Raw genomic sequence first — 25,723 nt, 5'->3', positions numbered from 1 at the left:
CAACTTAAAACATCTTTCTACACTGGCTTCTCGCACAATGCGGGGAACGAGTGTGCGTTCCACTGCTCTGGTTACGACCAGCCGTGCACTTAATCACAACCCTCACTTCCTTTCAGTAGAGCTCGGTTGGTTCAAAATTGTTCGTGTTTTCCAGTTGAGTGAACAAACATCTCCTTGAATTCACGTAATAATAATAATAATAATAATACGGCACTTGCGCTACGCACCACCAAATGTAAAACTTCTTTCATAACACGTCCCTGGTACGAACAAAACTAGAATATGCGTCCCCTATCAGCAGCCCTAACCAAATCTATCTGATAACTTCACTAGAATCACTACGGAATCGGGCCACTAGATTCATTCATTTGTACTATTCATACAATACCAGCATACTATCTTTAAAAGCGAAATACGGTCTAACAAATCTTGCCTGTACTCGTCGAATCGCCAGTATGTGTTTGTTCCACAAGTTTGTTTTTTTCAGTTTACTTCGTATTCCGCCCTAAATCAGGCCCCCGGCACGCATTTCATTCTGCATTGGTCATCCCCTGTAAGTTGCCCGTCAACGTGCTCATACTACAATGTTTTCTGCATCATTCTTTTCTAGCTCAGCCATAGACTAAGATGGCCTTTCACAAGATGTCACTGCAACCACCTTTCTATCTACATTTTCTGATTGTATAACTGCCATATTTAACCAATGTTTTTTTTTTGCGTGTGTATATGCGATTACTTATACCTGTACAAACCCCTTATGTAATATCCCCATTTTGGGGGCGAATAAGTGAATAAGTCACGTTCAGAAAAAGCGCTACCAGTTTACGTTTCCTCGGGTAAAACTAACAGATCAAAGTGCTCGTCCGCGAAGAAAACATGCACAAACAGGCGGGACGCAATACTTTAAAACTAGGGGTGTTCTATTAGCGACATTTCCGGATCGAACACACCCGCCGCGGTGGCTTAGCGGCTATGGTGTTGCGCTGCAAAGCACGAGGTCGCGGGATCAAGTCCCGGTCGCGGGGGCCGCATTTCGATGGCGGCGAAATGCAGAAACGCCCGTGGGGTCCCGTGCTATTGGGGGCACGTTAAAGATCCCCTGGTGGTCAAGACTGATCCGGAGTCCACCACTACGGCGTGCCTCATAATCAAATCGTGGTTTTGGCACGTGAAACCACAGAATTCATTCAATCGAATATTCGAGCAAAACGACCTCCGAAGATGAAATATTTTCTCAGTTCTAATCAAAGTAAACGAAAAGAAAATGTTGCCTGAGGTCCAGTTGCTAAAAATTGGAGTTGCTGCATACGCTACGTAAAAAAGGTCTAGTCACATTATTTTTTACATGCATGTAATGCCCATCACAAATGTACGCCTGCTTAACTGAGGAGCCTGTTGTATATGATATAAGCAACTGCTTTCGGTTATCTGGTGCACCATGATAATGATAGTAGTGAAACAAGGGAAAAACACGTCACCAGATGCACGTGAGTGCTTCGCTCGTTGAAGGAAAGAAGTGTGGTACAACAGCGAGCATTGTTTTGAAGAGATGCAACCACGGTGATACTGGCCAAATAATACATTGCATCGTCTAAATCGAGACAACTTCGTATAAGGGCTGCCTAAAAGTGACAAATTCTTATCGAACGACAAGAAACGACCGGGCGGATGTGAATTTGCTCCGCGCGTTCGCTCAGAAACTGCACGTTTACACCGCGACTCTCCTACAGCAGTATCAATCGGAACACTCCTCACTCACATGGATTCTCTCCCTTGAGACTCCGATCGGTGTCGTCGAACAGTGTCGTCGAATATTCGTTTCTGTTCGAACTTATGTTCGAACAGAAACGAATATTCGAGAATTTCGGATAACGAATGCTCGAATTGAGTACGAGGTCTGTTCGATTCGTATTCGAATATTCGCACACCCATACAAAGCCCATCGCCGCGACGGCAGTTATGACCGCACTTTCTGCGTCTCAGTGAATTCGGGTCGACTCGAAACAAGCCTGCAAACTAGCGAGCGAAATCACAGAAGCTTTTCATATAAAAAAGCGCACTGATATGTGCGTCAGTAAACCGCATGTTTTATTGTAAAAAAAAAAATTATTTTCACTAATATGCCACGCAGCCTGCATAGTAGTTTCTTTTTATACTTCGTTGAATGATTAGGCTCTGCTCTACGCATGGCCATTGTGGTCGTGCATATTGTACGCATACGATATTATTCCAAAATAGGTCGAATTGCGAGTCAGGTCTCGTTTGCTCCCCTTTGCCTGTGTCCCTACATCTATTGTACCCTCCGAGTTCAACAATGAGGTAAGGTAAAACGACCGCTTGTCGCGACTGAAATAGTGCACACAGCAAGCCGTACGCGACGACTGGAAGGAAAGAGAAAAACATTACAATACCGAAACAAAAATGTGCCGTATTGTAAGTAACTTCTGCGGTTTTACGCGCCAAGAACGGCGACGTGATTATGCGGCACGTCGCAGTGGTGGACTCCGTATCAATTTTGACCACCTAGGGGTTCATTGACGTGCATCTAAGTCTAAGTACGCGAGCGGTTTTTGCACTTCGCCCCCGTCGGCGGCCACATCATGTCTAGCCAGCTATGTGCAACGCGTGAACCTCCGCGGGACCGCGTTCACATAGGTGGCTTTCGTAAGAGCTGTTTCTCATTGGCCGGCGGCCTTCGTTAATTATATGTCCAACGTCACGATTGGCTGCCACCTACTTTTGCAAACAGGGCCCGTATTCACAAAATCGTTCTTGCGCATAGCTTAAGAACGCGTTTGTGACTACGGTCCCCGATTTTTCCCTACAAGGGTAGCCAGCTGCGGTAATTAAATGAGCCTCCTGTTCAAGCGAAACGTTCGCGTGCGGATACAGGTGTTGGACAGACGGCAAAAAAACCATTTTTTGAACAGATTTGACGAGGAAGAGGCGTAGCTCGGTTCTCCGGGGCGTTTATCTCTGCAGTGGAAGCAGCAATCGTCGGGCAAGGTGCATTATCTGCCGCGCGCGTGCTGCGTATACCGGCTCCCCCATCCAGCCGCGGCATGCAGGCGCACAATCGCCGCGGTCATTCGTATAACTTTGGCCAGAGACAATGCAGACACTGGGGTTAAAAAGAAAACGAACGATGCTGCCTCCTCGCGGTATCGCGTACGCCCTTGACCAACCCTTGACCAGGCGCCTCGGGCAAGCGCAAGGGTTTCCGAGAGACTCGCAATCACGGCGGCCGGGTCAACTGGATGCGCGCGGGGGAGGCTGCGGCGCAAGGCGATCAACCGCAATGATGCCAGCGCGGGCTGGCGATTTTGAAGGGAAGCCGCGCGCCTAACGCTGCAATGCCCAAAGCGCAGTTCCACATCAGGGAAAACTGGAACACCTTGTTCACCTTTAGTTCTGGGTATGAAGATTGCATTCGCGAAGAAAAAGGAATTGTTGCACGGGTGAAAATTTATCCAGCATAATGATTAATCGATTAGCAATGGTCTTTCTGAACTATCCACCGAGTGAAGTCTCACTCCAGCGCATCAAAAACGCCAGTATAGTTTGCCGTGCTTAAATCGGAATTTTGAGGGATCGATCTCAGCGTAGCATATATCATGTGATACGTTGGGCACGATGGTTATTAGTAGTAATAATATTAATAATATAGTAATAGTATAGTAATAACAGTAACAACAGTACAATCGGGGCTGCATGCTCACCTCCGGCGACGTTGACGAAGTCCTCGCCCGTGGCGCGGTACACTTCGATGTACCGCTGGCCGATGTGGTGCTTGTGCCTCTTGAGCGCCATGTCTCGGTGCTCGCTGTTCTCGAAGCGGACCAGCGCCTCCCCGTTTCGCCGACCCTGTGGACTCAGGCAGAGCGCCACGCCTCCCCTGCGGAGAGAGGGAAGGAGCACGCGTTCAGACGCCGCAATCTCTCTCTCTCGGAAGGTTATAGCGGCACGTCGGTATCGGCATTACGCGAAGGCGACGCGAGGTTACGCCGCTGTTGTAATGCGCATACGTTACTTCGACGGCTACGCACGCCTAATTCCGACTGACAGCGCTGGCTGAGATTAACTTACGGCTTTCCGGCGGCCGGCGGGAAATCGCTTCCACGGCCGCATTCCATGGATTGCGAGAGGCGCCCTTTTGCTCAGACTTCGACGCGCGTCGCACGGGTGGAATATATCAATCCCTCCACCACTACAAAGTCCTCGTAACTTAAGTGTAGCTTCCATGCGAGCAAAACTTCATTAAATCGTCGTCCGAGTTTCACGTTACTAATACGTTTCCGCGTGTGGTGAGACTCTAGTCTAGAACAGTACTTGCATTTTCCCCTTAGCATATTACAGGGCAAGCTTTGTTGACCATTGATTTTGAAAGAAAACGTTCAGCTAAGCTTCGGAAACCACTGACGTATAGCGCTCTGGAACGTAAACTATATTGAAACTCGCTGAGCAGTTTCGCACGCTGCAGACATGGCCTGTCCCATGTTGTTGCACTCCACGTTATAGGGCACAGAGCCTGTCCCGCAGCGAGGATCACGAGCGAGGTAAAACAACAGACGGTGGAAGTGAATTAAGAGCGACTGACCAACTCCGTTTTAATCTAACAATCGATCGCCAAACGTTTCCCACGTTCATGGGTGGGACTGCAGAAAGTAATTTTGGAGCAAGTAAGTTTACGTTTTGGAGCAGTTTGAAGCAGACAAAATTGCATTTTGGAGCAGGCCAATCTGAATTTTGGTGGAATGATGGAATAATCGCAGCGCACTTCGAAACCATGACTAAACACAGAATAAATCAACACGAAGCGCTTAGTATAGAAGCGCGCTTTGTAGCTATATCGTGCTATATATAGAAGAGTGTGTCGAGCGGTGGCACGGCGCATGCTTTCCTGTAAAGCCGAAAACATCAGCGGCACTACGATCGAACTATATTTTCCTGCGCCGATGCTCGTGATGACAGCGGAAAATGTTCTCGAATTATGCGGCCCAATCGACGCGGTAAAATAAGTTCTCTGTCAGCATACGTCACCGCAGACCCAGAGAGCCGCAACCAACCCTGGGCTGGTATAACGTAAGACTATCGTGATCTGTTTTTATTGCAAAAGCGAATATATGGACCACTTCAGGCGCATTTCTGCCGTAGCCTTCGCTGTGCTGTTCCGTATAAAGTCCAGGGGCGATGACATAGTCGCCTCGCGCCGTGTGCTGCGTGCGCGGGGGAAAGCGGGGAGGAAGCGCGCCGTCTTCCGTCGCACGCAAGGCACCGGAAGCGCGAAAATTACAAGAAACTCTGCGGCAGGCGCCGTCGCGCAGTGTGCGGAACGTGAACGGCTTCACTCTTTTCCAGAGAACGCGAATCCGCTCGCTGTTCGCGGCCACTGCCGGAGCACACATGCCAAAGCCGTTCTGGCGCAGCGCGGCGCAATTTTGGTCAATTTTTTCTGTTTGGAGCAGGAATTTCTGCTTGTATCAAAATGGCGCCGGAGTCCCACCCCTGCACGTTCCGTTCTCCTGAACCGCATGTGAAACTAACGGGCAGCGTGCTTGCTTTAAACGTCGAGCGACATGGATTAAAGCACGTCGCCGCGCCAAGAGAAAACATAAATTTGCGAATTCAGACCGCACTGCATGGGCGGCGTGTATTCAAAAATGAATACTCGTCGAACGTGGCGCTCTTTGGCCAGATCTGGCCACTACAACCCATCAATCAATCAAGAATGAACAGTAACTGCTAGCGGCCAGCGATACGCTTATATGATTTTGTCCCGAGCACACTTTCTAAGACCATTGAAATCCTCAAGCTCGCGCAAAGGAGCCAACAGCGTTCGCAAATTTCAATAATTGTTGCGCTGGTATATGAAAGTACACGGGCGACCGGGATATAGGCCTCGGTTGTTGCGAAATGTAAAGGCGAAATTGCAGAAGACAAATCGTTCACCGGCGCAGCTAGAATACACTAAGTTCACATTATCCTCGCAAAGTTACGTATAGTAACATCTGCAAAGGTATCGTACTGGAGGCCATTCCTTGCATGACGTTGAGTAATTGCTATATGGCTTCCCAGGTAAGTTAGCAATGCACACACTCACGCACGCACGCGCACATAAAAAGTACAATAAAAAAGATAATAATAGCGAATCTACGAGCTTAAACAGCACTCTTCGATGAGCGGTCATACAGACATACAATTCGTCCTCTCGGTATGCTATCGCATGACATTTTGTATGCATTAACGTAAAGCTTGTGAAACAACGCTGACAAGCCCATGTCAGAAGACAACAGCAGGCACCAATTTCCAATAGGATTCACTACTTGAATTTATTTGCTATAAGTTCAAGTAGTGTACTCCGAGACTAGCAGCCAAACCACAAAGAGTTGGGGAGGTTTTATAGATAGATAAATACTCTTGTATTAATGTAGACAATAGATTTCGGGGATACCCAACGAGCGATAAGTTGGGTAACGCTGAAGAATAATACAATTATGCGGAATATAATCAGTTCACAAACGAAAAAAAAAAAACCGTTGAGGGTATGAACGAGAAAACTGCTTTCCGGCTCGCAGTGTCGGCTCCGTGTAAGCCTGAGCACGACGGCAGTAGTTAGGCAACAACTAATCCACGGAGACTTACCTATAAGCCTTCTGAACGTAGTCGTCTAAGTAGGCTGCGAAAAAACAGCTGCCGTCGTTTAGCGCGTTACACACTGGAAGGCTCGCCGCGTCCGGCCTTGACTGCGTGGCGTCTCGCCCCGACGAGACGCAATTCTGCAATACACACAAACACACCGGCTCCCTATCTACGCGTTGGGGAGGACCTGCAGTGCAAGGCCCCGTCTATGCAGCCACTGGAGAACCACGAGGCCGTTTTGACTCTCACGTGTTCGTCGCTTTCCTCGATGGCACGTCAGTCGAGCCAGGTCGCGGAGCACGTGGAGCTGTAGCGGTCGCAGGCGTGGTTTCTACGTTTTCAAGGCTTTTGCCAGCCAGGACTCGCCATTTCTGCCGGAGTGTTCGGACGACGAGTGTGCCCTCAGAGTCGCTTTTTTTTATCTTCTGGTACGCTTTTCTTATCGCGTTCTCACCTGTAACCCGCTCACAGCGCCCGACGCGTTTTACCTCGTCCAGAAAATTATGCGGGAGAGCGCGACGTGGCCGGAGGGTTTTCCGCTTTCACTGGTACAGCGCGTCGGCTTGGGATCGAATCGGAAGCGCGACAATCGATGCGGTCCAACCTTTGCGGGAACGGCATATTCCGGGCGCCGATCGTGGCGCGAACAGGATGCCAACCTTTCGGTGGAGCGCCCAAAGCCGGCCTGGTGGGGGCCACGTCGCAGCGACCTCGGCGAACACGCTTTATCCAGCTGGTCCGCCCCTCGGAGCGGGCGACTGTGACGCGTCGGCTCGGCTGTCCAGCGCGCAAGACCGCCGTCTGCTCTCGCGAATCTCCCTGTCGGCGGAGAGGTCTGTATCGCGCGCGACGCCTTCCAAGCGCGATAACCAGAGGGAAAGCGAGAGAGAAAAAAAAAAATAATTCTGCGGTGAGAGCGGAGAAAGATGCGGCGATAAGCTGGCGCTTTTCTGTTGTGCCGTCTGCTATGCTGTATGTATATATATATTTTTTCTCTCGCCTGCCCCCGCTGACGGCCGGCTTGATAGGCAGCGCTTTGCAAAACGCTGACAGCAGATGATCCACAAAGATCAAGGACCCTCAAAATGGCTCCTCGACGGCCACGCGAGGAAGAAGAACAAAAAAAAAGAATAAAAAAAATAGAAGAAAGATCTGCGTACGGCGGAGCTTTCGAAGAGTCCCTGTTGATCACAGTATCAGGAGTTCTTTCTCCTTCAGATGAACAGAGGAGAAATCCGCAGTGCTGAAGCTCTCCTGCACCGGTGTCGTGCATGCTGATAACAAGCCTACGCACGCACACGAACCTATTATATCGGCAGACTCGAGCGAAGGCGTCTAGGATCGCACGCTAGCCAACACACGCCCTGAAGTATAGTGACCGCATTTTCCGCAAGCTGCGAGACGTGGAAACAGGAAGCGAGAGGCAACGAGACATTGAATTTCGGGGCTTTTCTCCTCCCTGGGAGATGCAGAATCAACCACAAAAGCGCGCTAACAATCCGCGAGCGCCTTCTCGGTATGCCTCTTCAGCACCACTCGGAGCGATTGCTCGAGCGCGGTCCGCAGGATGGACGCACCCGAAGCACTGGAGCGAACACGCTGCCCGTCGTACCTAACGGACACCCGGTGCGGCGGGTTTTGCGTGAAAGCATGACTATAGAGCCGCCTCCTGGCATTTCTCGTTGTTTGTGGCTGTTTTTGTGTGCTTCAATACGTCCGTGTATAGCGCGACTCTTTGGACAGAGAGCCCAGGAAAACGAGAAGCTGCGAAGGCACATATCTGAGCACGGCCGGCAGAACCTTGCCCGATCTTCAAGCCATTCGCCTCCATTGCCACCACCATCCGTCTCCTTCTCTCATCTGCCATTTTTTTACAGCGAAGCTGTATGTATAGCTACCCTGCGGCGGTGGTCGATGTCCGTTCCGACACGCAAAAAAAAAAATTCGCATCCAGTTTCTCGCGAATGCTCTGTAGCTCTCAATATAATGTAGGTATCTCGAAAAAAGTCATACTGAAATTGGCCGCTAAGAGGACTCTACCATTACGCCAAGTTTGATTTACTTGTCGTAATTAGTTAGTTCACAGTCAAGTTGTAAACGTTACAGAATTCCCGTCTGCTGTCAATACATGGCCGTCTACGGAGGTGGTATGGTTGCAGAAAACGGGTCTTGTTTTATCGAAACTATACCGAAACAAATTACATGACAATTAGCCGCTAAGACGACTCTAACATTACGCCTTATTTCATCTACTTTTCATAATTACGTAGTTCACAGTGAAGTTGTAAATATTGTGGAATTCTCGTCCGCTGTCAACACATGGGCCTCTACGGGAGGGAAACAGACCGCCCCATGTTTGTCCGCTAGAATAAAACTTTAGTCCATCCAAGTTTCACTCAGCTAATTAACTAGGAAGTATGCTCAATCGCAAATTACAAACAAACGTGTTTTGTTTCGTGCACTCCTTCGAGTGCGCCCCGGTCAACGCATATCCTCGCTCGCGTCGAAACTCGGTTTAACGACCACCTGCGTCCCATACAAACTGTTGCCACTATTTGGCGTGGTGTGTTGTGGTTACGTCATAGTCGCCTACGCGACCTTATAGTAATATATACATAGATGCGTCAATTGAGGTAAAACAGACCAGAGCTTCGCTACTCGTTCTTCACAGAGAGGAAGGGCTGAGGATTTTTTTATTTTTATTTTCCTCTATACAGTAAAGCTTCTCTTGAACGAAGTCGCTAAAACTCCCCGCGAGGAGTTGTATTCAAGCCAAATTCAATCGAGCGAACTCTGTATGGGGCCAACTAACTGTTATAGAAACTTTTTCGCGACACTGCAGCACCTGTGCAAGCCAGGTCACCTGGCCCGATGCATATATGACGTTGTACGGCGGTATTCTGTTCAGCGACAGCAGCTCTTACACTGTTAAACTGTCGCACACGGTCACATGCTAGTGAACTCGTATAGGCAGAGTGAGCATGAAAGCCGTATGGCGGCCCCCTTAAATATTGTACAGGTCTGTATACGTACTCTCAGATTGTGCCAGCGCTGGTTAGCGCAACGCCGCAGCACCGATATCGCACCGATATAGCACCGATATCGAACTCAATCTGACCTGGCGTTTCTTTAACGAAGCGCGGAAAACAACGCGATAATCGCTGCAGTTTCCGCGACTGTTTTCACACGCCAGAACACGATAGCCCCGCACCCTGACTAACCGAACGCATGCTCTTGCACCGGGTTGTCCGGTCGACCAGCGCCATTTTGCACTGGGCTCTGGGCGGCCAAAGTGTGTTCATCGGCGACCGGTGGACAGTAGGGATGCATGTTGAAAAGTAGAATTGTCATAAAGCTTTATCGCGCAACTTTTAATAATACATGGCACCAACACAGTGCTGTATATTCCTTCACAGGTTACGTGCCAAAAATATGGAGATATTACAGCTCACACTTGTTCCAGCATATTGCGCGCGGTTTGTACAAAAGTTGTAGTGCACTTACCCGATGTATTTGCTTCTGCAGTCTGCGCAGCACTCAGTGTGGCTATTGCAGACTTGCATGAGGTCTTGCAGTTTGATTGAACCGAGTCGGCGAAAGTCACGGGTTAGAAAAAACGCGAAGCACGCCTTCCGCCCAGTGAAAAGCCGAAGTTTCGCTTTGGCGCAGGGTCGCATCTCCCGGTGTGGTAGCCCAGGCTTGCTACTTCGCGGCGTTTGGGATAGATGGCGCGACCAGCGCTCACCAATTAAAGCCCCTTGATAATTTGAAAGTAGCGACACCCTCCTCCTCACGGCGCTTTCCTCCTCGATTCTCCTCGCCCGCCGGCTGCGCACGGCACGCTATTCCTCCTGGGCTCCCGCGGACGGGCCGCAGGATTCTATGGAGGCGTGTTATATTGGGCCAGTTGCGCTTCACCAATACAGCGCCGCGCTTTGAATTCACCACGGAATTCACCATGCCATGGAGGAAGGAAACCCCATGGCTCGGCGCGCACCTTCGCGCGTGCATGCAGCTACACTTCGCCTCTCTAATTTCGTGCAGTGCAGTAAAGGCCACGGGTCGCGTCAGCCAGCCAAGAGAGGATTATAAAAAGCGCTTTTCAAGTGTCCACGTGTGATCACCTTCCACGCAACAGCGGCTGAATGGAAGCTCCACAGAAGGATTAGTAGAGGACAGTAGAGTTCTACTCTTTGTTCAGGTTCACAGAGCCGGGTCTCGTTACCGATTAGCTGACATGAGCCTTAGCCTTCACTGCACGAAGTTGGTGAAACGAAATGCTCTCTCTCTTCCCTTCTTTCTTTTCCCAACGTTTATCCTTTCCCCCGGTGCAGCGTAACGAACCGGATGTTCGTCTCCTTTCCTTCTCTCTCTCCACTGGCAGTCATAAATCAAGAAAACAGGAGGCTATTCCCAAAAAAAGCGCGCACAGATTCTACTATATATGGTTTCTTTTGTAGTTCCGCGCAACTGTGCGGTGGATGACAATTTTTTTATTTCTTCTAAATAATAATAACAAGAATAACAATGGGGTTAAACGGTCCCACCTCCGGATTAGCTATGACAAAGGGGGGTTTTGAAGCTTTTTTGGTAACTAACAGCGATTTTTTTTTTGTGTATGTGTCTAGCCGTTTTCGTGGGCCGATCCACTGGGAACAAGGGGTATGTGCCGCTCTTCAATGAACCTTTACGATGCCAACTTGTGTATGAGCAACTGGGTGTGTGCCGCTGAGTCCACTCGGTATGTGCCACTGGCTTCAATAAAACTCAATAAAGTTTCTTGACGCCAACTTGTATCAGAGGGTACCTAAACAACAAACAAATAGTAATGATATAGTCCCGCACTAGGAGTCCCAAAGGGCGCATCTTAAACCCTACACGACAGCGGGCACAAGAACTGAGCACGTATGTACACAAAATTTAGTACGCAAGATCAATTCTCGTGTACAGGTACCGGCTAATCGTGCACATTATTGATTTGGATTGCATTGAATTCTAGGGTTTCGCGTGCCAAAACCACGATTTCATTATGAGGCACGCCGTGGTGATGGGGGAATCCCGGTTAATTTTGACCACCTGGGGTTCTTTAACGTGCTCCCAAGGCACGGGACACGGGCGCTTAAGCACTTCGCCCCCATCGAAATGCGGCCGCCGCGGCCGGGATTTGATCCCGCGACCTCGAGCTTAGCAGCGCAACACCATAGCCGACGATACCTTTCGAAAAGCGTACGCAAGCAAACGTAAACGCCTTACGTGCGTAAAGAACTAGCGCTGCCCTCACTGCACACGCTCCGAACACTATTGGGTTTCTACGGCTTACGTACACCATGTGCGTTATGAAAGTTTAACGCACGTAATCATTACATATGCGCTAAATAATAGCGCTGAAGCGGGACGCGTGGCTCTCGCTTCAGTGCGAATTGTCCCGATAATCTGCGCTCTCGTTATCGCTTGTCATGAATAAATATAGTTACTTAAGCTTTCGCTTCCTCTCAACTCACCTGAATTGGAAATTATCAGCGGCAATGGAGCGCTGTATAGACTTATGTCATCATTCGTCGATGCTGGCATTCACCGGCGTGACGGGACGGCGTCGGCATAGTTACATAGATAAACCACGTTAAACGACGGCAAATGCGGTAATGAATCGTCTTGACTTGGGCAGATATGACGAGACCTTTAAGATGACGTCCACTGCACTAAACATGTTCTTTACGTTTGCGTTCCAATGGGGAATCGGCGTCTGAAGATTCGAACTTACACACAGTACTATCTCGTGGACATTGCGTGCACTGTTTAGACACACGAACAGAAAAAGAATAGACAGCGGTACGGTGGGGGACGTGTAAAAGCCGTAACGACAACAACAACAACACAAGTTTGAAAGCCGTCGTTATCCTGCGTGGCTAATTGCCACAACTAGTAAAGCCGTATTATATAGCACCATGATTCGATCATATATCGTAATAACTGTATACGAGCATGAGGCATCAGGCAGGCGTGATCGCACGCCGTTTCAACTAGTATTTCTACAGCTCCGTGTATTCGGCCGTGTGCCTTATCCGTGCGCATTTGATTTTATTGAAAGCGAAAATGGGAATGACTGAGAATATGTTTCTGGTCAAGAATATATAGAGCCGGCGCACGAATATTTGAAGCTGAAGATTTTGTGACGGTACACAAAGTAAGCGAGTAACTAGCTATAATACGTATCTGCTGCCCAAGCTATTAGAAAGTACAGATCATCTACGATGCACGCCTTGTGCGCAGCAAGAACAAATCTTTAGAAAGTAAGCACATCCGCGAGTCATTACACAAAAAATAAACAATCCCATAGTGACCGCACCGAGGAACTTTATTGAGTCAGAAACAGGACAAGCGGCTATTTCGAAGTGTTTGCCAGATAAAGAACGAAGAGCAAAACACACTGATCTTGATTTATTTCATAAGCGGAAAGTTTCGGCAGCTTGGAATATATAAATTTCTAGCGCCGCTTTTAGAACAAACACCGTATACGCTGCTCGCGCCGTTTGGACAAGCCGTAATGAGCTCCGAAAACGTTTAAATGGTTTTCTGAAGCTGTGGCCAACGCGCTTCGTGTCGCCCACCCAATCACCGTCTACGATATCTGCTGAAACAGAGGTTTGCTGAACCGCACCAGGGAGTCATGCACATCTATTGTAAACACAGAGGCAGCTGAGGCAAGCAATGCACGCGTCACCATGTGATAAAGCATGGCGGCGCCCACGGTATCGCGGTGAAAAGAGTGCATATATATATATATGTTAACTAAAACAAGAACGCACCGTAACGGCCCGCTAAGTACCTGCCTTTAACGCATGGAGGAAGGAAAAACTAAGGAGAGGCCCTGACGTCATTCTTTGTGAAACAGATTCTCCTCTCTAGTGTACATTTCTCTCTGGTTACATTTCTCGCATTCGGCGCTCAACCACGCCGGGCTGCGCGAACATGCTCTCGCCGTAGTGATCCGACCAACTGATCGAACCGCGGTGTACACTATCGCGATACCGTTGCCTAATTTCGTCCGAGTATTGTGCTCTAGCAATGAAAGACGTTCATAACAAACTCCGCAAGTTAGACTGTGAGGTCGTTCCCCGGAACTTCTGGCGGCTTTTCTGAAAATGAATCTGTGCATCACTGCACTGTAAGAATACACAGGTAATGACCGGCAGCACACTTAACCCTCATCACGACATACGGCTAGCCCATCTGCAGTTTATGAGAGCAAACACGCTGTTCGTGGCTTTATAGGAATCGTTTTGCTTTATTGAGCAAGTTTCGGGCGGCCATGTACCGCGGAGGTGTGACGAGCCACAGTGCGCCGACGAAGAGGCCTAGCAGAGGAGAACGTCGTTACGCGTTTAAATATACACTGACTGCGGTCTCAGGTATATTGGTCTCACGGTAAGTGAAGCTTCACGGAAACGAAGTCCTGTATCCTCCGCGCGGTGCCGAACAGTAAGCGCGTATGCGCGTGGCTAGCGCGTTGACCGGGCCTACGTGCGACCCTCAGGCGTACGTTCTCCTGTCGAGCCTTCTTCACTCTCGCACCACATCCGCCAACCTTCACTTCCTTGCGCCTCTAGAGCATACGTATATCTGCGGTAAGTAGAGCTCGTCCCTTAATTACTCACAGCAGCTGCTTTTTTCCCATCCTTCCGTATGGCTGTTTTACGTGCCACAAATACATCGTCCGCTGTCAAAAGCAGGAATACGTACTGTGCAGCTGTCACTGACCTGCAAGGCGTTTATCGTACATACTCTAAAGCACAGCGATTTCAGTGTGTGATGACACTTTAGCACGAATCCACCGAATAGATTCCCAGATCGTCCGCGGCGTGGTACGTGGTGTATGGCGTTGCATGCGTGCTCGTTTTACGCTTTTTACCTCTTCCAATTCTACCTGTCCACAACAACAGCCGGGAGAGCACCGTCTAGTTAATACAACGGAACAAAACACGGAGACTAATGCAATCCTGCACACACGAAGTCATTGCCATGGTACGAAATCCTACGGGGCAGCACACGCAAGAGCACACCACTATAACAAAACCACCATTGTGCCCCGACAACATAGCCGCTACACCGAAAAATACCACGTGACTTCCTCCACACTTTCGTCCTAGCGGGCGGACAGGGTCTTTTCCTTCATCCATGGTTTAACGGAACGCAAGGCGCCGAACGCTATTCTAAAAACGCGCACATGGATGATTTAGACGGATATACTGATTACAACCGTTCTCTAGTGCTGGTTCTGTGTGAGGAGCAGAACCTTATAGCAGTTAACAGGGATAGCAATTGCCATGGACAGGTAACGTGGCAATGCGGAAATGGGCAGTCATGTATAGACTACGCCTTAGTCTCAGAAATGGTCTACGAACAATTAGACCAAATGATAATAGACGAACATAGAAAAAATTGCCTGGTTAGCAATCAGACGTTTAACATTAAAGTTTGAGAGGGATACTAACGCAAAATACGAACCAATAGCATCAGAATTTCTAAAGATGAATGAAGACCAAACAACCGAGATCGCAAAGGACATATAGATAAGAAAATGTAGGCTTTTCCTACAGCAGTCTGGGAATATAAGGGACTCGTAGACGGTATGCAGTAGGAAATAAGACAGACATGGTAAAAAAAGAATTGTTGGATCGGAAAGAGGGAACTACGTAAGTGGTGGAACAAGGAAATAAAGCAAGCTGTATAGAAGAGCACAAGCATGCATCTAGGGGTCATCGAGAAGCCAACAAGTCGAGATTACACAAAGAGGCGCTCCTTATATGTAATAAATACCAAGAAAAGCAAAGGGTGACGAGTGAGCTCGTGCAAGAGAAAATTAAATGTGAAAGTGAACGTTGGGTATACAACATTCGCAACAGAGACAAAGGCGCCCCAACAGGATTCTGGAACCATATGAGAGCACTTGGAGCTCCAACTAAAGCCATAAGGGATGAAGACGGTAGAATCTACGAAGGAGACGATGCGCTGCTTTACATCACAGACGTTAGTAGGGACAACTTCGGCACAAAAGAAAGCGTAGTTCAGACTCGGAGAGATCCAGCAACAACAGAGAAACCCGAGAGATGAACATTTAGCACGGAAAGCTTCTTTTTGAAAAAAAAAGCAGAAGAAAGCGTCCCTAATAACACGGCAGCAGGACTCGATGAAATCACAATACAGCTAGTCAAAAACCTCGGTCCAAAGAGCAAGGCACTGCTGACTAATGCGATAAAGCAAGTGATTAGAACGATGAAAATTCCAGTTGGGTGGCGTGAAAGCAAGACGAATCTCATCTACAAATACAAAAAGGATAAAGAGAAGACGAGCTCGTACATGCTAGTTACAGTAACGACGGTGATATGTAGAATGGCAATGCAAGCTATAAAATTTGAACTTTCGAAGTATGTGGAGAAAAATTATATACTAGGGGAACTGCATAATGGGTTCAGGGCAAGCAGACGCTTAGAGGATAATATGTTTGTACTAACTCAGAGCACAGAGATTTCAGTAGTCAGAATATACTTTTATCGATAGCATGACTAGATATTAAAGGAGGCTATGACAACGCAGACAGGGAATTGTTATGGGATATTCTTAAGCATGAAGGCATAGAGGACGATTTCGTGGTCCTGTTGAAGGAGATATATAGAGACAACCGGGCACAAGTTGTATGGGAAGCTCATGAGGTAATGAAGTTGTGGGAATTCACCAAGGACTGAAGCAAGGATGTCCTCTGTCTCCATTGTTGTTCACGCTTTATGTTAATGGCATAAAATGACGATTGGAAAACAGCGAATTAGGGTTTGATTTATCCTATGTGCGTAATGGACAAATGCTGCAACAGAAGCTCCCTGAACTTATGTATGCGGACGCCGTACGACATAGAGCTACTAGCGGACAATAAACGACATTTACAGACACCTGCGAATATGTGTGGCAACGCCGCGACAAATCTAGGCCTCAAGTTTAGCACAGAAAAATCGGGAATTGTGATCTTTAATGAAGAGACGAGTAATTACGTGGTGTCTCCTTCACCTCTCAAACGCTCTCTTTTCAACATAAGGCCTTGTCCTCACTCTATTCTGGACGCTTTATTTCGTCATTCCCTTAGACGGCTGCTATTGGCAGATAGCTGACATCAAGCTGCGGTCGGCTACATGGAGTAGATACCGCGGCTGGCTAACCGCAGTTTCTGGACATACCGCAGTTCACTGGCTAAGCGCACTGCAGTTTGCTGACGACAACCGTGTTTGGCTTATGTTTAGCGCGTCGTGGGCATCAAAGGCGGAAGTCGTGGCGTCTACGTTAACATCCAAAATGAAATTTGAACAGCTCGCTACGGTGACATTTAGAAGGCGGGCGTTGTGGGCACGCACAACTGCGCCGCAGCTTTCGCAGTACAAGGCACTGAAGAAGTTACGGGAGCGAATGCCGTATTTTATCGCCAATAACTCCGCTTCTGCTGGACGCATTGAAGTACATACTTTTTGCGGCAAAGTATTTCTGAAATAGCCCATCTTCACTTCTTATGCCCTTCTCCACTTCGATTAAAAGTAGTTCAGGGATACCTTTAAGTATGAAGTAGTGCGTGGAATCTGGAAATGAATAATGGTGCCAGAGCTAACGTTCGCAAATGGCATTCTCTGCTTAAAATCGGATATCTTGTCGGGGTCGGAAGTGAACCAAAGATCGGTAGGCCAGTCGACTTTGGGAGCCCACGGTAAAACCACAAATGAGGCAGTGTAGGGTGACGTGAGTTGGGCCTCTTTTGAAGCCAGAGATGCAGATAGCAAAATTAGTTTTGAAGAAGGACTCAGGAACATGGATGAAAATAAATGGGCGGCTATAGCGCAAAAAGTATGTGTGCCTGAAAAGCGCGGGCACAGAATAGAGAAAAAGGTCAAGGAAGTTGGCAACCAAGTACAGGGTCATTGAAACTGTAAATAGACAGCCAGGAGTCATCATAAAGAAAGTGAGAGAATCAGAGACAGTGAATTGGATGCAAAGAATGGAAACAAAAAGGCCACGGAGATTTGCAAGAATGAGAAGAAAGAAATTAGAAGGGAAAATTTGTACGATAACACAAAGGACAGTGCCTTGCTATTTGAGGCTCAAGCCGGTTGCCTAAGAACAACAAGATGCGGGAGCAAATATTCGGAACTACATCATGCATGTGTACGCTGCAGCAACAAATCCGAGACCGTTGAGCACATCCTACTAGAATGCGAAAGGATCTCACCCAGTGAGAACAGTAAGTAACGTACACCTTCCAGAAGTGCCTGGGTTTAAAGTGAACGGAAGTGTCAACTGGTCACCGGTCAAGATAAGCAAGATATGTTTAGAGTATTGGTGAAAAGAAAAGCAGGGAAGACATTGATACGACCGGATCTTTTACAGTCATAGCTAGCGGTACAGTATAGATTTTGAAGAAAAAAAGAAAGAGATTAAGGAGATGTATACAAAAATGCCAGATAAAAAACATGTATAGCATACCTGATTAAACCAAGCAGGCTCGGTGACTATGTGTCACCGCCCCGTTTCAAAGGAGATGCCACTAAATCATCATCATCATCAACTGCGAGTGAGGAAACACGCCTGATACATAAGGCGTCTCAGCGGCGGCAATATGGTGCGTCACTACATAGCTTCAATGCTAATCGCATCAGCCTCAGCGTTCAACGTGAGATGGGTTCTGCAGAATTTCTTTTTTTTTTGCATTGCCCTTAAAGTAGAGTCGCTCTGACAACCCACGTAGACAATTTCCGCGGGAGGAATTAAAGCCATAAATGGGCGTTTGTAAGGAAATGGCAGACGGATGGAGACCCCCAGAAAGATGATATTCACGAGTTCTGGCGACATATCGCACACGAGCACGAAGCAGCTCCCGCGTTTGTAGAATTAGCAGAGGCGCGCGCATACTCTACGTGCCTCGGCATTTTTAGGGAGGCCATAACACCCGGATTGCTTTAGCAGGAAGTGTTTTCAAAGGTGACATTTGTTCGGCAGGTGCTGTGTAAGGTCGGCGTAAAGGAAACCACGCGAGAGTGGGGCATTTATACCACTCGCCATCAGGGGCGAGTTCAAACTGGGAAAGTATGCACATGTGCGAGTTCCTATAGAGTAGCCGCATGCGCGAAGTGCGTGCGTGGCATGTGACATGTGGGAGGCTTTTGGCACGGCGCATACAAATACGTATTGCGAGCTGGGAGATTGAGTTCGTGATTCCCACCACTGCGAGACATGATTGGTGCCATACAGTAAAAGAAAATAGAGAAATAATCAGATTTTTGTGCCTCGTTCATAGTCTCAGCTTGACCGCGGCATGTGCATACATAGGCCTCCGCCACGAAGCGCCAGACGGCGCCGCCACGTACTCGGCCAACGTCACGACGAGCACCTTGCTCGGTGCGGGGAAGGAGAAGCTGTCAGAGCAAACGTATCGTTTCGGAAATTGTGTATTCAGCTGTTTCATTTGACGCGCGCGTCTACTTCCCGGGGTATAGCTGAATCGCGGCGTATACGTCGTTCCTGTGCGCTGATGAAGGAAAGTGCGCTTGCGAATGACGCATTCCTCTTTTGTCGCCCAGTTGTGTTATTGTTCTGATAAGCGCGTTTTTTTCTTTTATTAAAAAAAAAGAGGGGGAAAAGGCGCGAGTCGTGGAAATATTGATCCTTATTTCAGTTATCAATCAAGGCAGCCGTCGGTGCCAACGCGTATATACGCATGTATGTACAGTCGCGGACAGAATATTACGGACCATGAAATCTAAGAAAAAGCTGAATATCTCCGCAACCTCAGAACGCAATCTGGTATTTGCATTTTGGACCTCGACTAGAATATGCTAACAACGTTGTCGTGGGCAGTTTTACTGGTTACTGCTACAGGTTGCTTGGGAATTGAACGTTTTCGGAGATCCCGTGGTCCATTTTATTCTGTCCGCGACTGTACGTATAGGCGCCAGACAGTATATGTATATACTTGCACTAAATAGTAGGGCTTAATGTCCTAACTCTACCCACCTATGGACAACGTAAACGACGTAGCGGAGGGCTCAGGGTTAACTTTCGTCACACGTTTTTTTTTTTTTTTTTAAGACGTTCCGAAATCTCAATACACTGGCGTTTGTAACGCCACTGCCGCGGTTGGGAAACGAACCCGCTCAGCAGAGTTCTATATATATGCTGCTCATCAAAAAGTCGGAGGCTTACTTTATGTCACAATTGAATCACAACGGTTTACAGTCAACCGAGCGAAGCTACATGTTAAGCTTGCACCTGCAAAAACAAATGATTTTGGAGGTGAAAATTGGGTGTGTTCAGATAACGAGGGTCACGGGGTGTCACGAATAGCTCATCGTAATTCTTACGAAATTTTCGCGCTGAGAAACTTGGCGATGTCCTGGCCAAATGACTGCCGCGGTAGGCCCCCGACCCTCACCACTGTGTTGCTGTCCACCACGTTGGTGCGCTAACTGGTTTGTCTCGCGCGTTTCCATACAACGGAGCGACTTGGACTTTATTAGAGATGGTTGTTGCCAGATATAAGGCGTTTCGCCATCAGTATCTCGGTGTTTCTCGCCGAACATTCCAAAGGTGATGGTAACTTTCGGCCGTACGTATCGTGAACCGCTCGTGATCCCGGGATACGTAAGTCGCAAGCTAAAATCTCTACAGGCACCTTGCCCTGGCTAGAGTGCGCTACGACATTTTCATCTATCATGCCTGCGTCGCTGACACCAGCCGCTAGGTATGCTAAGAAACTGACATGACATACCAAACAAACAACTACCCACGCTTCAATCGCTCGTCTGAGTGTTACGCACAGAGCTTTGCCGAGTTCCTTGCAAGGTCCCGATTGTTCGCGCTTTTGGGCCCGTATTCACAAAAAGCTCTCGCGCTAGAATCGTTCGCAAAAGCAAATTCCAGTCAATCTTGGTGCTCGGCACACACGAATGCGTGTCTCAGGCGGCCCGTTAATGCTCACTTGACAATGTTGAGCCCGCTGAAGAACTTGGCGATGTCCTGGTCAGATGACTGCCACGGTAGACCCCTCGCCCTCACCACCGTGTTGCTGTCCACCACGTCGGTTTTGCTGCTACATGTGCGTAGAGAAAGAGAGAGAGAAAGACAGACGAAGAAGCACCATTAGAGACGCTCTTCGATGCCACCTCGGTAAATGATTAATATGACAAACAATGCGTATGCGCCAAAATCTGTAAGGTTGGACTACAGCAAGGGGGAAATTTTGGGGCTAGTCGGAAGGGGACGCACGCTTGAAATCGTCACGGAAAACGATGGCATCACGAATGGGACACGGGATGAGCGCAGGAGCAGCTTGCATTTCGAGGATGTAGGTTATCTTGCGCCGGCCTTGGAGCCTGAGAAACTGCTCAAGCAGATTAAATGCAGTCCTACGAATGAAACTGAACTATTTAGCACCAAGAGATAACTGTGCAAAAAAAAACATCCGACGATGAGAGTCGGTGTAAACGAATAGCCGAACGCTTCTATAGAAAGGACATCCCGACGTTTGGGCACATCGCTCCGGCTCGCTCGGTCGCCTCCCATGTTGCTGCTCGTTGTGAGGCCCGATGTGGCAGCACCGGAGACGACCGAGCGAGTTGGTGCGAGTGTCGCAATGTCGCAATATCCCGCTCCCGAAGACCACCGTCCGCGTCGCAACGTCACGACAGCGTCGAGACTCCTGGAAAATAAAACCAAACCTGGCTGTAGAGAAGCTATCGTATGTATACTAGAATTATTTAAAATGCTTTGAGGTTTTCCAGTGTTCTTTCTTTCTTTTAAAGGTTTAGATGTCCATTTAACGCAAAAAATAAAATCTGAAAAGTAGAAAATATTGGCTCTTATAACTCGGATACAAGGCTATTTGCGAGATATATTTACACTGTAGTCCAAACGCAACCTAACCATGATGACGATCGGCAAACAATCAGCACTTTATATCTAATACGCGCAGCAATATCGCGTCAGAACTTTAAACCAGAGAATTCCCTACAATAAATACTGGATGGAACTCTGGCTCTAGCGTCTACGGGAGCTGCAATGGGAGCAGTTGACTGAGCATGAGAATTATGACAAATACATAGATTTGCCTTAAACTTCGTCCTTCTGGCTCGGCGACTTTGCGAACTCGTCATTTTCAATAAAGTACTGCGTAGTGAATAATTACCTAAATATTATTAACAGTGTCCGACGGCAAGGATTCGAGCACAGGACCTCTAGCACAGAGGCCTGATATTGAAACCATTACGCCACGGACGCAGGCATCGACAAGCGATGTGAAACGCCCTTATGAATTTATCGCGGGCATACCAGAGACGCGTTTCGATTTGGCCACCTTCACACGCTCAATCGTTGCAATTAGGAGCGATTGTGCGTGTTCGCACCGCCTTCTGCGCATCAAAGAGTATAGATTGCTCTGAAATTTACGACAATGAAGGCATATAAAGCGCAATAAACAAAGCCACAATAACGTCTGAATCCACGAGCACGAAGATCAGACAAATCCATGTACTTGCCATCCTTCCCATAGTGGGTCAACGACTGCAGCGCCAGAGTTCCCTCTAGTATCCTGTAGTAAACTCTATGCTTTTAACGTTATTGGTTCGAATGTTCGCCTATACGATATCTGTGCCGCCCTATTTCGAAGAACCCATGCAGGACGCGTAGTGATCGAACCATTCGTATAAAGCTGCTCTCGCAATTATAAGATCAGATACGTAGGAACGGGCCTTCGAGCGACGGCCGTCTTCTCGAGCTTTGCACTGCGCTGCATGCGGCTTTGTGAAGAACTACAGCGAACCGCGGTAAGTCCTGCGGCCTTCACCTAACGGGATGTACGGGAACTCCATCTATGCTATCACGAGGGACGTTTGCAAGCGTTGTGACGACGCACACAGGAGATTCGATCATCAACATCATCATCATCATCGTCGTCGTCGTCATCGTCGTTCTAATTTATTCATGGCAAGGACAAAGGGATGCTAGTCTGGAGACACCGGCAAACTCCACCACATGGTCGAATTCGCCACCTTGTCAGCTGCGATTGGTCCGCAGGGCGGGTACGCCTCCCCTGACTGGTGCAAAGCGACAACACGGCGAAATTCGAAAATGTCCGGAATGGCACCCAATTACCCAGCGATATCCAGTCACACCAGTCCTACGTCAACCAACTTCATCCTATGCCTGTGAATTTCCTAATCTCATCAATGCAGCGTGCGTAAGCATCCGCTGACTGCGTATTCCTTCCCTTGCAACTTATTTTGTTTCTCTAATGCGCGACCATTTATCTGCTTCACGCCTACGCTCTCCCACTGAAGAAGGTTTTCTTTTTAGATTACTCACCAGACCATAGGCTACACTGGAAGCATAGCGCGCAAAGGACGATCTACAAAGACTAGACAGGACAAGCGCTTGTCCTGTCTAGTCTTTGTGGATCGTCCTTTACGCGCTATGCTTCCAGTGTAACTATGTTTTATCAACCAGCCCCAGCCTACACTCTTCTGAAGACAATAGGCTGATTGCACGAAGCATTTTATACGGGGAAAAGTTAGTACAGGTAAGAAACGTTGCACAAGTGACACTCAGTTGCCGTAAAGCGAGTTGTCAAGCGACGAAGGAGCTACCCTTTTACCAAGCTTAATTTACTTTTGTTTTCGGACAATAACTTGCCGTGCTAGAAATTGAGAGGAGGCTAGACGCACACAATTTACCTGCGGGCACCCACGCCTGCGCTCAAGCGGCCCCAGTAATGAGGTTTGTCCCGCAACGCCGGTGCAGGCGCCGATAATACTATCAGGGCATTTAGATTAATGTTCATCTCCTATTACGCTTCGCCGACGCTAACGTTCGGAAGATTTTATAGCGCGTCCAGGGTAAGTACGCTCAGTTTACCCTATAGATGCACCTATACTTCTGAGAGCGGCGCAAGATGCACGTATAAATTAAAGGAAAGAAAGAATCTGGCGTACCGAGGGCAAGTTGTTACAGCCTAGACATGCCTGCCTATCTTGTGGGAGTAACTTGGATTCAAGAAATCTTTTTGTCTCGCGCAAGCTCGCAGCAGTTTCGTTGCGTATTGTTCGGCTGGCACAGTGTGTCCGCATGCACGCGCGGGCACAATGGGCTTTACCGCAGTGGACATCGATCAGCGCATACTGACTGCTTATCTTTGTAGATGTTGTTCTCCGAAATGCGCAGTACAGTGTGTCAAGGTGCACTGCTCCGCGATAAAAAACAAAAGGATTAAATTTCTGTCCCCTCAAGCGAAGGCGAACAGATATCTTTTTTGTATTTGTTCTTGTTGTTGTTGTTGCGCCCGCAGCTCGCTTAGAGAAACAGATATTTGATCCCCTATTCAGCAAGATCTACTTCTCTGTGTGTTACTGTGGTCAGTTGGCTTTAAACTCTTACAAAAAATAACTTCCCGCTAGTTCTTGACATGTGTCCTTTTTTTCTTTTTTTTTTCTTTACGCCTGCTACGAATTTTTCAAACGACAAACTACTGCACGGATAACGATGCTACTTGCAGTGCGACCACAATCAAGACGCTTTTTTTTTAAGAAGTCAGCTATAGATCGTAAATACCCAGATGTCGCAGTTAAGATTAAAAAAAAAAAAACACTATGGCTCACGACATTGTTACAAAATTACCAGAGTGAATCGCACACCTGAGCCGCGGCATAGTACAACGACTTCTGTTGCAATTTCTCTGGATTCACCAGTGGGTGTGTCTCTCCTGATGTTGGAACCTGTACATATATAATTTGCCCCTAAACTTCAGTGATGTTTTCTTGAAACTCACGCGCTTCTCAAGCCCAGTAAAACATTTGATAATACGACTTCGTCGTAACTGGCCAGCTGCGAGCGACGGCACTGGTATAAATTGATACCGGGCACATAATTGCTGATCGTAATTCTTTGTTCTGTCGGAGTGGCTAAGCAGCCTGGAAAGAAACTTTAGTGCGACTATACTGAAAGAAAAAAAAAAGCCCTGCAGACGAACAAATGTACTGACATGCAAGACTATCCTGTAATATGATTGTTATTGATCATACAAACTAGTTATTCCCAAACGACAAGTTTTTCTATCATCAAGTGGCTGCATTTCATAATAAATCTTGCATGAGATCGCATCTTGCATCGCAGAATGTATGTTCGTTAGGCTTGAAACCTGTCTTTAGCCCCCTTGTAGCTGCAAGGACAGATTTCAACAAAAGCGAACATTCTAAAAGATGTAAGGACACACTTCCAATAGGATGCACATAAACACCCAGCACATGGGGCGAATACCGTGCACATAAACAGCCTGCATATAGGGCGATTAAAGGGTGCAAGAGCGGTTATAGACATTAAAACACTCATTCATAACCTTTACGAGTGTTAATCCTTTTATTGTGTAGCGATCGTCTCCCACACATCCTCTTATTATGGGGTGTCATGAGTATAGATGGGTGCTAAATAGATGTAATGCATGGTGTAAAACACACACACACAAAAAAAACGCCCTTTCACCCTTAAGGGTGAAAATTTTCTTTTCTTGTGTACTGCGTATCAAAGGTTAAAAAATGACAACGCCTCCCTCCGGCTGTGAAAAGAAAAAAAAAGAGATTGCTTTGAAGGACAAGTTTCAGTGTTCTTAGAATTTCGTTACGCTAGAACTGTTCTCAAAATTACATGTCAGCCAAGCTTGATCTTGGACCAACCTGCCAATAACAAACAGTTCTTACGAACAAAAAGCTTTGTGAAGTCGGCTCTAGGACGCGCATTCACGAAACTTTTCTGACTTAGGTACCGTCCACAATTGGTCATTGCCGCGGTGAGAACGTTATGACGCCGATGTCCATAATGAGTGGTGGACGCCCGAGCACGCGCCGACCGAGAAACTCCCTGAGATGATCAAGCTTTTATGGATACAGACGAGATAGTGATGACGTCAAAGCACTTCATGGGCTGAATCGTACTCTCTCTCTCTCTCTCTCACACACACACACACACACACACACACCATAAGAAGGCAACAAAGACATCTATGACATCA

The 25,723-nt window shown here is 47.8% G+C and overlaps 1 protein-coding gene across 3 annotated transcripts in view; it reads right to left on the bottom strand.

The window, feature by feature from the left end:
• The window catches only part of fus (epithelial splicing regulatory protein fusilli), a 129,822-nt gene that overhangs the window by 23,595 nt on the left and 80,504 nt on the right, over positions 1-25,723 (bottom strand). For all 3 annotated transcript variants that reach the window (XM_065438133.1, XM_065438130.1, XM_065438132.1), the window contains exons 6-7: positions 20,648-20,758; positions 3,720-3,895 (exon numbers count right to left, since the gene is read on the bottom strand). In XM_065438133.1, coding sequence (XP_065294205.1) covers positions 3,720-3,895; positions 20,648-20,758 — 287 coding nt within the window. The remainder of the gene's footprint in view (positions 1-3,719; positions 3,896-20,647; positions 20,759-25,723) is intronic.

This window comes from Dermacentor albipictus, chromosome 1, assembly GCF_038994185.2.
Source record: "Dermacentor albipictus isolate Rhodes 1998 colony chromosome 1, USDA_Dalb.pri_finalv2, whole genome shotgun sequence".
Lineage (NCBI taxonomy): Eukaryota > Metazoa > Arthropoda > Arachnida > Ixodida > Ixodidae > Dermacentor > Dermacentor albipictus.
Note: the sequence above shows the minus strand (reverse complement) of the source record. Positions and strands in the feature narration are given on the sequence as shown.